Genomic DNA, 15,051 nt, shown 5'->3' with positions numbered 1-15,051 from the left:
AGATGATGATGTTAAACATGCAAACGTAACCACTGTCGGTCAAATACATTTTCAATTGCACCTGTCTCTGTGCAGCTGTAATTTCAAATGTTTTCTCTAACTATACACTTTATCGGAAGTCTGTGCTGGATTTCAAACTTGTGCGCACAAGGTCAGCTTTGGTTATCACATATGCTGTTATTCAAATTGACATTCCCATCTCTGCATAGAAGTATTTATATGTTTATATACGTATATGAATGGACTACCTACAAGACACAAACCATACTTGGTTGGGATGCGTGAGACATGGAGGGATTCAGAAACACAGCCCGCCAGACTCTGGCTATGTGTGAGAATGACATTTGCTTCTCTTCAAGCTGATTATAAACACAGGCGACGGAATGACACACAATATATTGAACACAATGAAATCTGACTCCACCAACCCAGTTAGTTAAACTTGCAGCGTGTCTCAAGAACATAAAAACCTGGGTGACCAAAGAGATTTCTGTTACCAAACTCACATATGTGGTTATCGTGCTTGTGCACAAACATCATTAAAAGTCAGTTAAAAAAATTATATAATCAGACAGTGTCACGCATGGTTAAGTGAGGGTTAAAAAAAAAAAGAAAAAAGAAGAAGTCACAGAAGCATAACAAATTTGGATTATGTAATAACATTTCTCTAAGTGTGCAAAAAAAAATGCATGTAACAGTTAGTTGAAGCTGTAGTTTTCCTTGAGGTTGACTTGTCTTAGGAACTCCTCTGTAATGCTCAAGGAATCATAATCTGCTCTGGAACTCAGTGCGATGATCAACGGCTTGAGAGCTCTTTGGTATTTAAATACAATCCTCTTCCGGACAACATCCGCAGATGCTACATTCAGAAAGACAAATCATGTACATGTGCTGGTTATCAAAATAACAAAACAATTTAATGCTTCCAAAGTAGCAGCCTTCTCTCCGAAACATAACTTTATCCAGTCGGTATAGTGCAGACAGATACACTGCTATAAAGCACTTATTTTGATCTCTCCTCCTGTGAGGTCTTGGAGGTTTGGGGAATGGAGTTGGCCGGATTCGCACCTGAAACCCGACTACACTCTTTCTTGTGTCGTTCATCCCATCCTTTTAGTTTGCAGGTCCTGGAGCAGTAAAACACCTTGTGACAACGACTACAGTCGGTGAGCTTCACACCTGCAGTGCGGCCGCAGTGATAGCAGAACTTACTCACTGGATTCCTGAAAGGAGATTCACAGAGTAAAAACTTCTAAAGCAGACAAAGAACTTGGATTGATGCTGAATTAAGAACAAAGCAAAACACACAGGTGCAATGCGTTTTCTAGGTACAAATACCTATATTGTTCTGGCAGGTGGGGTTGGTAGCTGTGGATAATTGAAGAGAAAAAACCTTCTGTCTCTGTTTCACTACCTGTCAGATAAATGCAGCACCAAAAAAAAAACAACTACATTAGCGTACTCAAAAAACAGAAACATAATCACTAGGATATAAACATTGAAAAAGTAAAAAAAAAAAAAAAAGAAAAATAGATATACATTGTTCTCTCTCTAAGTTCTCTTGCTCCCTTTGCCTGGCAGTCTGTCTCAGCAGATCTCCCATGGTGCTCATCAACTCGCACCTTTCTTTGAATGTTTCCTTCTCCTGCATGCTCAGAGCATGAAAGGGGATGTTGGCAATACGCATGTCCTAGATGGTTCAGAATTAGAGGAAAAAGTCTGTTAGGCCGGATTACAATCAGCAGTTTGTTATATAGGTACATGTGTAGTATACAAATTACAATTTAATGTAGACCAAAGGAGGATGCACAATTAACTGTACATCCTCAATTATTGTAAAGGTATGTGTCTTAGAAAGTTTTGTTGTAATGCAATTTTTACAGCTTTAGCAAAAGAAGTGTAATTTGAAAAAATTAAAAAAGTATGAAAATGACAGGCTATAGTAAGATAATTTATGATTTATATGTGGACATTAGAAATATGTACAGTGTTTCTATCGGTGGTCTGTTACCTGATTGAAGCAGTAATATGCTGAGTCTACTGCAGTTCCTACAGCACCATCAACCATAATTGGCATCATGATGTCAGCACCAGCCTTTGCTAACATGTCCAACTACATCAGACACGGAAATACATGCAAACAAATTGTAGATTTTTAATTACAAATACATCAGTGGTATCGATTGCTTTGTGTTGAAATATGAATATGATTGAAATTTCTATGATTTGTAAAATAATGTTTTTGAAAACAACTGTATTTTCTGTATTTTGTAATATCATCCCAGGATGGAGCTGTGAAATTGAGTAAGTGTTTGTACAGTTTCATCATTCAAACGTGTATTCATTAAATGTAATAACTGCATGCATGTATGCTTGTACCAGTTTAGCTCTGTCTCTGCACAAATGGTAGTGGATGTTAACGACAGCACAGAGGGCACTGCCCACTCTTTGGCCCAGGGGGATGTTAGGATTTGCTCCTCCAATTAGCAGATCGTCCACTGCCTGCCACAGAAATGAAAGCAGGGACAAATGAGGTGTTCTGTTCATTTGGAAGTGGTTACTTGAAGGTTCACCAGGTAAAAATAGGAGGTTTACCACATCGTTTCCAGTTGCTATAGCGAGGGACAGAGGCGAGTGTCCACTCCAGAGCAGATCTGTTCTTGCACCGTATGAAAGTAGGAGGGCAATTACTTTATTGGCATTCTGAAAAAGATACAGGAATTGAAAAGTGACATGTTGTCGGAACACTTGGACTTTGAGTAGTTTCCTCGGAGACTGTGTTTCACAAAGGTGCCAGTGTGCAAGATGTGTACGAACCTCGTAGTCACTTTCCCTCATGCAAGCCACATGCAGAGCTGTTCGGCCTCCTTCTCCAGGATTTAAGGTATCACACGTGTTGTGCGGCTCATCGGCCTTCATAAAAATCTATAGACAAAACTTTTCTGTCGCTAATGGCCTCATTAAACAACAAGGATAACAAGAACAATGTTACCTTATCAGGTTCATACACCTCGTCATGGTCAAATGCCCTTGCGTCTGGGTCGGCTGCACTCTGGAGCAACAACTCTATGATTCTAGGACCTGCTGGGCCAGGCAGTGCTGCAGCTACATGCAGGGGATAAAGTCCTTTCCTCTACAAAAAGGAAGAGATGTTGAGAATACCTTCCATCATCCATCCTTTTTCTATTATCAATATTTCTGCACTCAGGGTCACAATGGGAGCTGGGTCCCAACCCAGCTGTCTTTGGGCAAAGGGAGTGGTGGGTCTCATCCTAGACAAGTTGGCAGTTTATCGCAGAGCCACAAAGTAAGACAAAAATAATTTGTACTTGCACTTACTCCTATGTCTAGTCTTAGAGTTCCTAATTTGCCTCACATGAATGATTTGCAGGAAGAAGCCAGAGTACCCGGGATGAACCCACAAGGTCACGGGTTCAATCCCCTGCCTTGGGCCTTTTTTGTGTGGAGTTTGCATGTTATCCCTGTGTCTGTGTGAGTTCTCTTCAGGTACTCTGGCCTCCTACACTCCTCAGTATAGCAGTGAGCGAGTATGAATAGTTTGTCTTTGTACGTGGCCCAGCGATGAACTGTCGACTTGTCCAAAGTGTACCCCTGCCTTCATCCTGTGACAGCTGGCTCCACCAAACCCTTGTGACTCCGAGCATAGGAGAAGGTGTGTGGAAGCATGAAAATGAAAAAACTTGAACACTGTCCTGCCTCAGGTGGAAGAGGAATGTCAGTGCGAGCTCCACACAGCAGTAACCTCCTAACAGCCTCGACGTCGGCCGCTATGATGGCCAGGAAGATCACAGGCATGGGCACCCGGGATATGTTGGGGTCAGCTCCTCGCTCCAGCAGCAGCTTCAGCGTGTCCAGGCGGAGACGGTGTCTAGTCAGGCGGAAACACAACGCATTCATTTCGCAACAAAAATAACCGATGACACTGAAGCCAGTAAAACAGAAAACATGGACTGACTCGGTTTTCATGGCAGCCATCTTGCGGACAGTTTCGTTGGTGTCAGAGGACTGACGAAAGCCGGCGCGACTCAACACCTCGGCTGAGCACTGCATCACTTCCTCAGTCACGTGGATGCTGAAGCTCTTGAGCGAACGTGCCGAGTCGAAGGTTGGCCCCGAGTTCAGCTCTTCGTCTTTGCTCTGCTGCAGGGATTTGGGACGACGGCAACATAGATTTGATACATGAAACACCCACCCAGTGAACCAATCAGAGAGCAGAGTCCCTGTGTTCTCTACCTGGATTCTTCCTGCAGTCTCAGCTCGACGATCCCTCCACTGCACGCTGCCCAGGGCCATGTCACCATCCAGTACCTGAATGGAGCGTTCCACACAAGCACTTCCTGTCTCCTGTGCCTCGTTGCTATCCTCTTCATCTTTCTCCCTCGGCTCCATTCTCTCATTTCCTGACTCGGTTTCTCTCATCCCACCAAGCTCAATATTGTCCTCTTTCTCTGCTGTCTTCTTACTTCTGCTCTCTGCTGCTCCTCCCTGTTGTTGACTCACCTCCTTTTGTAGGTTTTCAATATTTGAAAGGTCAGTTGTTTTTTCCTTTTGTTCTTGCTTGTTGCACTCTGTTTCTACTGACCTAGAAGAACAAGACATGGCCCTTTGAATATAGGCTAACATTGCTGCACGGAGTGAGAATAGCAACTGTGTGTAGCATAGCTTGTCAAAATGCACAAGTCTCAATCCTTAACAGATGCAAAAACACCCATATCAGTACATAAAAATTTAGTGTATGGCTTGTTGGAGCTGGGTCCATACTGGTCAGGCATTTGGCTTGTCTTGCTGTTCAGGATCCCGTTCGATGTCCCAGGTCTGTTGTCACTGGCCAATTCGTCTGTGTCCAGTTTGCTTGTAGACAAAGATTCCAAAATCTGATGACAAAATTCCAAAGCATGTTGCTTAAGTTTGCATGTTGCTGTTTGCCTGTGCAAAACATGTACATTTGAACCACAAACAATACAGGTTTGATGGAAACACAGGTAAGTGCATCTTGCCTGATTTATTGCGGGTGGTTCAGTAAAGGTGGAATTGAGGGACTGAAAAGGGTAGTAGAGGACATGACACACAGCCAGTGCAGACATGCCTTCATCGTTCAACTTGTCAATGTCAACGCCCATGTCCAACAAGAGATGGATCATATCATTGTAGCACTTAACCTATCAGGTTGAAGAAAATAGAAAAAAGAAAAAAAAAGTCCATTCAAATTAAAGTCAATGTAGTTTTCGCCCTTTAAGCAAAAACAAAATAGAAGAAGAAAATATGTGAAAATAAATTCAAAGGTATTAATGTTTTACTGTGGCAGCTATCAGTGAAGTGTGTCCATTGGAGTCTGCCACATCAGGGTGGACCACACCAGTGCGCAGGATCTGTGACACAGCCTGCAGATCTCCTATGGAGGCATTGTGGATCAGCAGTTCTGAAGTGACCTCCAAAGGGCCCTTAGGACCAAAACTTCCCCTGTTCAGAGACAGGACAGCTCCAACATCCCAGTCTAAAGCTTCAGCCTGCAACCTGTGTTTGTGAATATGAGCCTGCAGACGGGCCTCCAAGGGCAGGCTGGACAGTGGATCTCGCTCATATCCTTGGTGCAGGCGAGTGTCTGGCTCCCACAGCTCACCGAAGAAGTGCTGGTCCAACTCTCGTCTTCGACCAGGGGGAAGCGGCAAGTGGTCCCCATCTGTGGAGTAACTCTCAATGCCACACGGGAGGATAAAGGTCTCATCTGACAAAAGGTCCAGGTTTGTTTCCACCTGGAGGAGGATGTAAGATTGATTGTGATTGATGTGTTTTGATTTGAATTCCAAAAAGCATCAGATAGACGCTCTTTACCGTAGAGTCTGTCTCTGGACCACTAATGGAAGGCTGGTGAGGGGAAATGAACAGAGGTCAATGGAGAAAAAAAACAAAAAGCAGGCAGCATCAGTTATCATGTTTCCTAAATCAGACATGATAGCTGATGGAATAACCAGAGGATTCACCTGCACATGTGCTGACAGTTGTTTTGTACCTGTGTCATTAAATTTGAGGTAGTTGGGTCGATACAAGCAGCATATTCGGGGAACCTCTTCAGACTGAAGCCATCCTCTACAGGTGCACAGAGCTTCAGCAGGCACTCTCCCACCCAAAAACCGACATCCGAGCGCCCATCCGGGTAATTCATCACACCAGGCCCAAACCTCAGGTCACAGTTGTACAAACCCTGGGATCAGAAGAGAGAATGATTGCACTTACCCCCGTTACAGCTGAACAGTAAAGCTGTTACAAGACGGATCACACGCAGTCTTTGTGGGAAAGAACTGCACTTCATATAGCTTACCTGGAAGGTGCTTCCGTCAGGGAACAGCAGATGACCGTATCCTGCCCTTCTGTTGAGGTAGAACTTACCTGTGAACTTGTGGCCGCTGGGCCAGCTGTATATGCCATCTCCATGCCTGTAGTCCTTGTAGAAAGAGCCCTCATAGTGCTACAAAGTCACATTCAGAAAAAAGGAAATATTAAATTGGAAAGAAACTGGCAAATTACAATAATAAGGCCCATAAACATATTATTTCAGGCAGCCAGGTAATGTTTTGTTTATGAAAAACATCTTTCACCTGACTGCATCATGTAAATTACCTCCCCACTTGTCCACGTGTATTTGCCTGTGCCGTGCTTTAATCCATCGAGCAGCTCTCCCTCATATCTGGACCCATCATCCCACTCCTGAACTTCAACTTCTTTGCTTTGACCGTTTGATGTGGCTGCTGCCTCTTGTTCCTGCCGGTGGCTCATCACTTAAGTTGCTCGGGGGCTGCGCAGCACTTTTGCATGTTGTGCATGTGCTTTTTAAATATCACTTTGACAAAAGCCATGTTAGAATGTAGAATGTAGGTCTAAGCAGCACTACAGAGAGCATTTTAAGATTAAAAATTGAAAATTAACAAAAACAAATGCCAGCAAAAGTCTGTGTACAGGATCATGGACTTGATATAAAATCGTGTTTTTATAAAGGTCCAGATGTGATGTATTACTCAGAGTTCTGGCTTTGATCTTAGAATTCTGAATTAAGATCTAAATGTGACGGCAGGTCTTTGCACTCATTGTGTTATTGTGAGTATAATAAAAAGTAAAAAGCTATATTGCTGTCATGTGGTCTTTTAGAGTATGCATGCGTGTGCTCTATGTGTGTGTTATGACAGCTTCTTGGGGGATGAATATCATGCATATATTATGAATATATTTTTAAATGTTGAAAAGTAATTAACATTAATATGGTTGATTTAAATGATGTATAGTCACAGTTGGACTTGTTTATTTTTGTTTGTGATAACACATTCTGAGTATTTACCATTTGTTTTTTTGTTTTGTCTGTTTTTACTATATGCAATGGTTGTGGTGAAGGATTCTATCAGTATTCTGTCCTTTTCATTTTTTTTCATGAAAACTCTGACGTCCCAATGAATTCCATACAACGCAGGGGATTTCCTTGGACTTTATGTTAATGGACATGTCTAAGAAAAAAATGTTTCAGATAGTAACAGCCTGTTGAACAAATTCCCAAGACTACTGATTTGCAATGAGAAAACAACATTATTTTTTGTTTAATACAACTGCATCCTCTCAATACCTTAGCAGTTATCTATTGAAAAACAAATGTTAGATGTAATTTGCACTTTATTTTTAATGGGAAGCAGACTGTAACCAACGTACTCCTGCGTCTTTACAGTGGCAGAGGAGTGAGTGAGGAGCTGCGGCTGATTGCAGGGGACGAGCTACAGGTGTGCTGATTAACTGCGTGAGAGCAGGTGTGAACACAGGCGGCAGAGCAGTGGAAAGGTACTAAAATATGGTGAGTGACAGGTCGGTAGACTGTGATACAACTTATTGTCTTCTGTCTTACGTATGTATGTTACTATCTATGTTGTGTGGGGCTACATTGGAAACATACTGTTAAAACTGGTGCAACTATCATCTCATTTCATGTAAGGATTTATGGATCCTGCATGCAGGGCTGATTAGGATTTGGAGTGGAAAAAGGTTACAGAGACACAGATATTAGATCAAATACTTTTAAACTTTCTTGTTCACTGAACTACTTCATTACTAAATTTCTCCATCATCGTAGAATCCTATTAAAGTAAAGTATATCTCCTTATATGTATATATATAAATATATATATATATATATATATATACATATATGAGTATACATGTGTATTTGTATGTATACACTGTATTCATTCTTAAAATATGTTTGTCCATGTTTGTAGTATGTCCATATATATTATCTCTTTAAAACCAAAAAAAAAGGTTGTGGCTGTTAGTTGAAGCTGTAGTTTTCCTTCAAGTTGAGCTCGTACAGGAAATCCTCTTCGATGTTTAAGGCATTTGGAAACGCTTTCGAACTCAATGTGGCGCTCAGAGTCCCGAAAGCTCTTTGGGATTTAAAGATAAGCCTCTTGCGGACAACATCTGCAGATGCTGAAAGACAGAAAAAAAAGAAAAATCCCATCATCCAATTATATTAATCCTTGAACACATTTTATTGGTTAAAAGCGTAACTTTATTCCATATATATCATTGACATTGTTGGAAAAGAATTGAGGACAATCTCAGTCCAAAATGTTAATTGTACCTGTACTCCGGCTGCACTCGTGCTTGTGTCGCTCATCCCATCCTTTTAGCCTGCAGCTCCTGGAGCAGTAGAAGACCCTGCCACAGCGGCTGCAACTGGTGAGCTTGACATATGCAGAGCGGCCACAGTGATAGCAGAACTTACTGACTGGGCTCCTGTGAAAAGAAAAAAAATAATATTGTCTAGAGAGTTGCTTTAGTTCCACTCTTTTTGACTCATATTTTATCCTGCATCAGTCTAAATATATAAATCACACTATTAGGGCAGAGTTGGATGCATGCGTTTATGCATACCTATGTTCCTCAGCTGCTGAGAGTTGGCAACTGGGCAGCTCTGAAGAAATGGCACCTGCTGTCAACGTGTGATTGTCACCTGAATGTAGAAAAAACAACAACTCCAAATTAGAGGCAACTCAAACACAGACAGACAATCACTTGTCAAGACGTCACCCCGGGACTGAGTACGTTGTCGTGCTCTCTCCAGGTTCTCCTGTTCTCTCTGCACGGCTGTCTGTCTCAGCAGGTTTCCCATGATGCTCAGCAACTGACTCCTTTCTTTAAACGTTTCCCTCTCTCGCATGTTCAGAGCGTGAAAGGGAGTCTTGGCAATGCGCAGGTCCTACAAAACCATACAAATATGTAATAACCATGCAATAAACTAAAGAACACATAATAATACTCAGGTTCTCTGTGATTAGAGCACAGCTGCTATTTTTGAACCGTTTCCATGCAGTGTTTTTGGATCGTTACCTGGTTAAAGGAGTGATATGCAGAGTCGACTGCGGTTCCCATGGCACCATTTACCTTAATTGGCATTGTGCAGTCAGCGCCAGCCTTAGCTAACATGTCCAGCTACATGAAAATACACAAAAATGAATTTTCTATCTTCCTGTTTCCTAAGATTAGTCAATTTACTTTGATTCTGAAAATGAATTTGCACACAAGCATTGTTATGAAAAGAAAAGTCATCAGTGACACATTATAAGCGTTGGCTCTAACTTTTTATAGCCACTGGGTGGCAGTAGCTGTATTTGAACTGGCTTACTGACCGGTGTGGTTTGTCAAAGACGTACTAAAATCTGATTAGATTAACTTTGAGCAAGAAGAAGAAGAAGAAGAATTGACGTGAATAATTCACTTCCTATTTTAGATTGTATTATATTTGATTATTCGATTTTGACTACATTCCAGGATGTCATGACTGCATCATCTGCATGTGCCCGCATGTACCAGTTTAGCTCTGTTGCCACACAAGCGGTAGTGGAAGTTGGTGAGGGCACACAAGGCACTGCCAACCCTTTGGCCGAGGGGGATGTTGGGATCTGCCCCTCCGTTCAGCAGCTCCTCCACTGCCTGGGTTTAAGAAACAGGCCTGGTCACAGCTGGGGACAAACCGTGTTGTTCTTTGACGTGAAATAAGAAGGTTTACCCGCTCGTTCCCGGTTGCTATGGCGAGCGAGAGGGGTGAGTGGCCGCTCCAGAGCAGGTCTGTGCTGGCGCTGTGTGAGAGTAAGAGGGCCACCACTTTACTGGCATTCTGGAAAAAGACGATATTGTTTGTGAGAGGAGCGTGTGTCGGTTTCATGACTGTGCGGGGAGACGTTGTATCGTAAATGATGCACTGACGCGGTGGTCGCTTTCTCTCATGCACGCCATGTGCAAAGCAGTTCGGCCTCCTTCTTTAGGGCTCAGATTCACTGCTGTGTCCTGAAGGTCTTGGGGCTTCATTAAAACCTGGAGGCAAAATCATTTTTTTCCTTTCTAAATTTTATCTTGCAGTGGCCCGCATTTCAACATGGAAAAGTGAACAAAGCAAACCTTATCTGGTTCATACACCTCATCCTGGTCGCACGCTCTTGCATCCGGGTCAGTGACAGCATGGAGTAGCAACTCTGTAATAATGGGACCCGCTGGACCTGTCAGCGACGCTGCTACGTGCAGTGGATAAAGGCCTTGTCTCTACAGAAAGGATGAGGAAATGTAATACTTGAGATTAATGATATAATAACATTATTGCATTGATTTGTTTTAGCTTATTGTTTGTTAATATTTTAAAGGTAGCATATTATACCAACATTCAGTTATTTATTATTCATCCTGGACCCCGGTGGAGCAACTTCACTTGATGGATCATCAAAATTAATAAAAACAAATGAAAGTAATATCCTCCGCTTCTTTGAAAGGAGGAAAAACCAGGCTGCCACAATGTAGCAGCGAGCTATCATTTGCCTTTTAAGACATCACAAGGGGCTGATTTCCAGAACTTTTAGCATAAATGATCTGGTCAAGCTGGAGAAGTACGCAGGTGCTGACTTCAATGACAGACTGGAGACATATGCGTTGGTGGAAGAAAATGCTCATTAAGGTGGCCAGGGTGAGATCATTACTCATTATGGGTTGGCAAGCAGATGCCTGAAATTTCTACATGACTGTATTTTATTATTCTAATTGTTCCTATTGTTGTTTGTATTTATTAAATGTTTTTAGTGCCCCTCCGTTGAGGGGACCACGCCCCCCACTGGCCACCACGTAGCTCAGCGTCTGGACATTTGCAGTGTTCCTTCTCATTACATGGAATTTTAAAATGGACCCTTACGTTGGCAACATTACTTTGAACAATTACAGATGTGTAGGAAGAAGGATTGCTATTGGTATGGAAGGATTTTTTTTTTTTTTTAATAAATGGGTGAATGAAAGATGTCCTGCCTCAGGTGGAAGAGGAATGTCAGTGCGAGCTCCACACAGCAGTAACCTCCTCACGGCCTCGACGTCGGCCGCTATGATGGCCAGGAAGATCACAGGCATGGGCACCCGGGATATGTTGGGGTCAGCTCCTCGCTCTAGCAGCAGCTTCAGCGTGTCCAGGCGGAGACGGTGTCTAGTCAGGCGGAAACACAACGCATTCATTTTGCAACAAAAATAACCGATGACACTGAAGCCAGTAAAACAGAAAACATGGACTGACTCGGTTTTCATGGCAGCCATCTTGCGGACAGTTTCGTTGGTGTCAGAGGACTGACGAAAGCCGGCACGACTCAACACCTCGGCTGAGCACTGCATCACTTCCTCAGTCACGTGGATGCTGAAGCTCTTGAGCGAACAGGCGGAGTCGAAGGTTGGCCCCGAGTTCAGCTCTTCGTCTTTGCTCTGCTGCAGGGATTTGGGACGACGGCAACATAGATTTGATACATGAAACACCCACCCAGTGAACCAATCAGAGAGCAGAGTCCCTGTGTTCTCTACCTGGATTCTTCCTGCAGTCTCAGCTCGACGATCCCTCCACTGCACGCTGCCCAGGGCCATGTCACCATCCAGTACCTGAATGGAGCGTTCCACACAAGCACTTCCTGTCTCCTGTTCCTCCTCTTCATCTTTCTCCCTCGGCTCCATTCTCTCTTTTCCTGACTCGGTTTCTCTTATCCCACTGAGCTCAATATTGTCCTCTTCTATCCCGTCACTTTCTTCATTTCCACCGGACTGATCACTTCCGCTGCCGTTTGTTTCATCTTTCCCTCTGCTCACTCCGTCATTTTCCCAAAAGTCTTGATTTCTTTGTCCGGCCCATCCCGCTGTCTTTTTCCACTCTCCTAATCTTCCGCCAATCTCCATCTCTTCTCCTTTCTCCTCAGATTCTGAAGGGTTCCTGGGCTCCCAGCAGCGAGGCTTGTGCTTAGCGGTGAGCTCAGAGTCGATTGAAGCACTGCTAGGTTGTTGTTCAATGGGCTCTGTTAGTTCTGTCCTGGAAATAAGATAACACGCGATGACTCGCTGTGTCCGTCCTCAACAATGTTGTATGTCAAGTTCTCATCGCTTCCCGTTTCAGTTTATACTCAAGGTGCAATTGCAGCTACTGTCATACTCATCAGGAAGGTGGCTGTGATTGGTCTGGCTGTCCAAGATGGTGTTGACTGTCTCAGGTCTCCTCCTGGGTGTTTCTATTGATAGGTCTCCCTGGCTGAAAGTTGGGGATTCAAAAACCTGGTGATAAATGACATGGCAGATTTTTTTTTTCATTATAAATTATAAGTGCCAAAAGTAAAACTATGGCAGTTATGACAAAACGCATTAGACTGAATTTTGCCTGATTTACGGCTGCTGGCTCAGTGATGGTGTCATGCTGGGACTGAAGATGATAGTGAAGAACATGACACACAGCCAGTGCGGACATGCCTTCACAGTTCAACCTGTCAATGTCGACGCCCACGTCCAACAAGAGATGGATGGTGTCAATATGGCAGTTTATCTGAAAGGTTTAAGGAACAAACACACAGTTGGTTGAGGAGAAAAAACTAAAATAAATCCAGAGAACCAAATGTACAATCTTTTGCTATTCATGACCCCATTTCTAATTATTGACTTTTCATCGTTCAATATATGGAATCAGTGCAGCTATTCCTATTCAAAAGACAAGTAATTAAAAAGAATTATGAAAAAGAAAAATTATGTTTTACTGTGGCAGCTATGAGTGCTGTGTGTCCGTGTGAGTCTGCCACATCAGGGTGGACCACACCAGCGAGCAGGATCTGTGAAACAGCCTGCAGGTCTCCTATGGAGGCATTGTGGATCAGCAGTTCTGAAGTGACCTCCAAAGGGCCCTTAGGGCCAAAACTTCCCCTGTTCAGAGAGAGAACGGCTCCAACATCCCAGTCTAACGCTTCAGCCTGCAATCTAACAGACACAGTCACACAGATATTAGTCTTTTTAAATCACCACCAGTTATTGCCTTAGTTTCCCAGTCTAAAGCTTCAGCCTGCAACCTGTGTTTGTGAATATGAGCCTGCAGACGGGCCTCCAAGGGCAGGCTGGACAGCGGATCTCGCTCATATCCTTGGTGCAGGCGAGCGTCTGGCTCCCACAGCTCACCGAAGAAGTGCTGGTCCAACTCTCGTCTTCGACCAGGGGGAAGCGGCAAGTGGTCCCCATCTGTGGAGTAACTCTCAATGCCGCACGGGAGGATAAAGGTCTCATCTGACGGGAGGTCTGGATTTGTTTCCACCTGGAGGAGAACACAATATTGACTGATGGGTTTTGAATTGAGTCACAGGAAATCATTTGTTAGAAGTAGAAGCTCTTTACCGTAGGGTCTATCTGCAGATCGCTAATGGGAAGCTGGTCAGTCAAACAAAAAAAAAAAAGATGCCTGATGTTATTTAAGAGCTTCATTCGGAGTAGGCAAATATGCCTGAATGGTTTATCTGTCTACCTGAGTAAAGGAACCAACATAAGCAGCATACTCGGGGAACTGCCTCAGACTGAAGCCCTCTTCAACAGGTGCACAGAGCTTCAGCAGGCACTCTCCCACCCAAAAACCAACATCCGAGCGCCCATCCGGGTATTTCATCACACCAGGACCAAACCTCAGGTCACAGTTGTATAAACCCTGCAGTACAGAACATGTAGTGTTATTAAAAAAAAAAAAAAAAAAAAAAGTCAAACATTATGTTAAAAGGAATCTAAACTAAAGCATGTGTCCAATTCACCTGGAAGGTGCTTCCGTCAGGGAACAGCAGATGACCGTATCCTTCCCTTCTGTTGAGGTAGAACTTACCTGTGAACTTGTGGCCGCTGGGCCAGCTGTATATGCCGCCTCCATGCCTGTAGTCCTTGTAGAAAGAGCCCTCATAGTGCTACACAGAGACACGTTCACGTGACAAAAACGGATTAAATGTAAGGATTCTGGTGAAAATGCAATAATCAAAACGGCACAGCGTGCGTTGTGCTGCACATTTTCAGTTCTGGCACGCAAACAGCGCGAGTGACTCATACAAGTTGGTGAAGGACAGGGCAATAACAACAGCATTTCTGTTTCACGCGATTCTTGATGAAATACCTCTCCACTTGCCCACGTGTATTTTCCATTGCCGTGTTTTAATCCGCTGACAAACACTCCCTCATATCTGGAGCCATCGTGCCACTCCTGAACGCCGAGCCCCTCTCGCAGCTCCTCGCCGCCCGAGGCTGCAGCTCTCGAGGCGACTGCGCTGTTTTTGCCCGTCGACGGCATCACGACTCCGGTGTGTCCTCCAAAGCCATTTCCGCACCACCACCGCTTTATGGGGTTACTGTTACGTCACCTGGATCAGCATAAAGTTGGATAAAACTTTAGCTGTCACAGGTCAGATTTGGGTTTTGACCTTCCCGTCGGTTGCTGTGACAACAGTTCGCGCATGTGTACGCACGCATGCGCAGTCGAGCGCACGTTGATAGAGGCGATGCTGATTTGTGTTTTTTTTACATTCTTGACTAGCGTTAGTTTTCCGTATTATCTGCTAGAGGTGGCAAAAATATTCACATTCTGTACTTAGTATAAGTTCAAGTATGAACACTTGGGTTAAAAGAAACAAGTAAAAGTACTGATTTAACTCCTTTAGTCAAGTATAAATATGAAAGCGCTGGTTCTGAAATTTACTGAAA

At 43.6% G+C, this 15,051-nt stretch overlaps 2 protein-coding genes across 5 annotated transcripts; both read right to left on the bottom strand.

The window, feature by feature from the left end:
- Nucleotides 1-546: 546 nt before the first annotated feature.
- On the bottom strand, nt 547-6,831 carry LOC142900866 (ankyrin repeat and MYND domain-containing protein 1-like). Of its 4 annotated transcripts, none has more exons than XM_076045463.1 (19): nt 6,640-6,831; nt 6,341-6,487; nt 6,032-6,223; nt 5,854-5,886; nt 5,319-5,774; nt 5,019-5,180; nt 4,783-4,895; nt 4,255-4,603; nt 3,977-4,158; nt 3,718-3,889; nt 2,993-3,133; nt 2,818-2,925; nt 2,596-2,703; nt 2,380-2,502; nt 2,012-2,113; nt 1,540-1,690; nt 1,339-1,414; nt 1,069-1,223; nt 547-859 (listed from the first exon to the last, which is right to left on the bottom strand). In XM_076045463.1, the coding sequence occupies exons 1-19, from the start codon at nt 6,793-6,795 to the stop codon at nt 699-701; spliced, it is 3,087 nt and encodes a 1,028-aa protein (XP_075901578.1). In that variant the 5' UTR covers nt 6,796-6,831; the 3' UTR covers nt 547-698. The 4 variants fall into 4 exon arrangements, 3 of the variants coding, with proteins under 3 accessions (XP_075901578.1, XP_075901579.1, XP_075901577.1); XM_076045462.1 differs by having other exon boundaries at nt 549-859; nt 3,977-4,161; XM_076045464.1 differs by lacking the exon at nt 5,854-5,886 and having other exon boundaries at nt 548-859; nt 3,977-4,161.
- Nucleotides 6,832-8,287: 1,456 nt separating this feature from the next.
- LOC142900949 (ankyrin repeat and MYND domain-containing protein 1-like) lies at nt 8,288-14,817 on the bottom strand. Its single transcript, XM_076045583.1, has 20 exons — nt 14,468-14,817; nt 14,118-14,264; nt 13,841-14,017; nt 13,714-13,746; nt 13,395-13,633; nt 13,089-13,305; nt 12,719-12,880; nt 12,497-12,615; nt 11,881-12,376; nt 11,603-11,787; nt 11,339-11,515; nt 10,456-10,597; nt 10,264-10,371; nt 10,067-10,174; nt 9,868-9,990; nt 9,388-9,489; nt 9,088-9,256; nt 8,932-9,010; nt 8,639-8,793; nt 8,288-8,484 (listed from the first exon to the last, which is right to left on the bottom strand). Exons 1-20 carry the CDS (start codon nt 14,639-14,641, stop codon nt 8,324-8,326), a joined length of 3,273 nt encoding a protein of 1,090 aa, XP_075901698.1. The 5' UTR covers nt 14,642-14,817; the 3' UTR covers nt 8,288-8,323.
- Nucleotides 14,818-15,051: the final 234 nt, after the last annotated feature.

The sequence above is a fragment of the Nelusetta ayraudi genome, unplaced genomic scaffold (assembly GCF_046127955.1).
Source record: "Nelusetta ayraudi isolate G7.1 ecotype Tasmania unplaced genomic scaffold, CSIRO-AGI_Nayr_v1 ptg000084l, whole genome shotgun sequence".
Classification (NCBI taxonomy): Eukaryota; Metazoa; Chordata; class Actinopteri; order Tetraodontiformes; family Monacanthidae; genus Nelusetta; species Nelusetta ayraudi.
The sequence above is the reverse complement of the archived record's forward strand: the minus strand, read 5'-3'. Positions and strand labels throughout refer to the sequence as shown.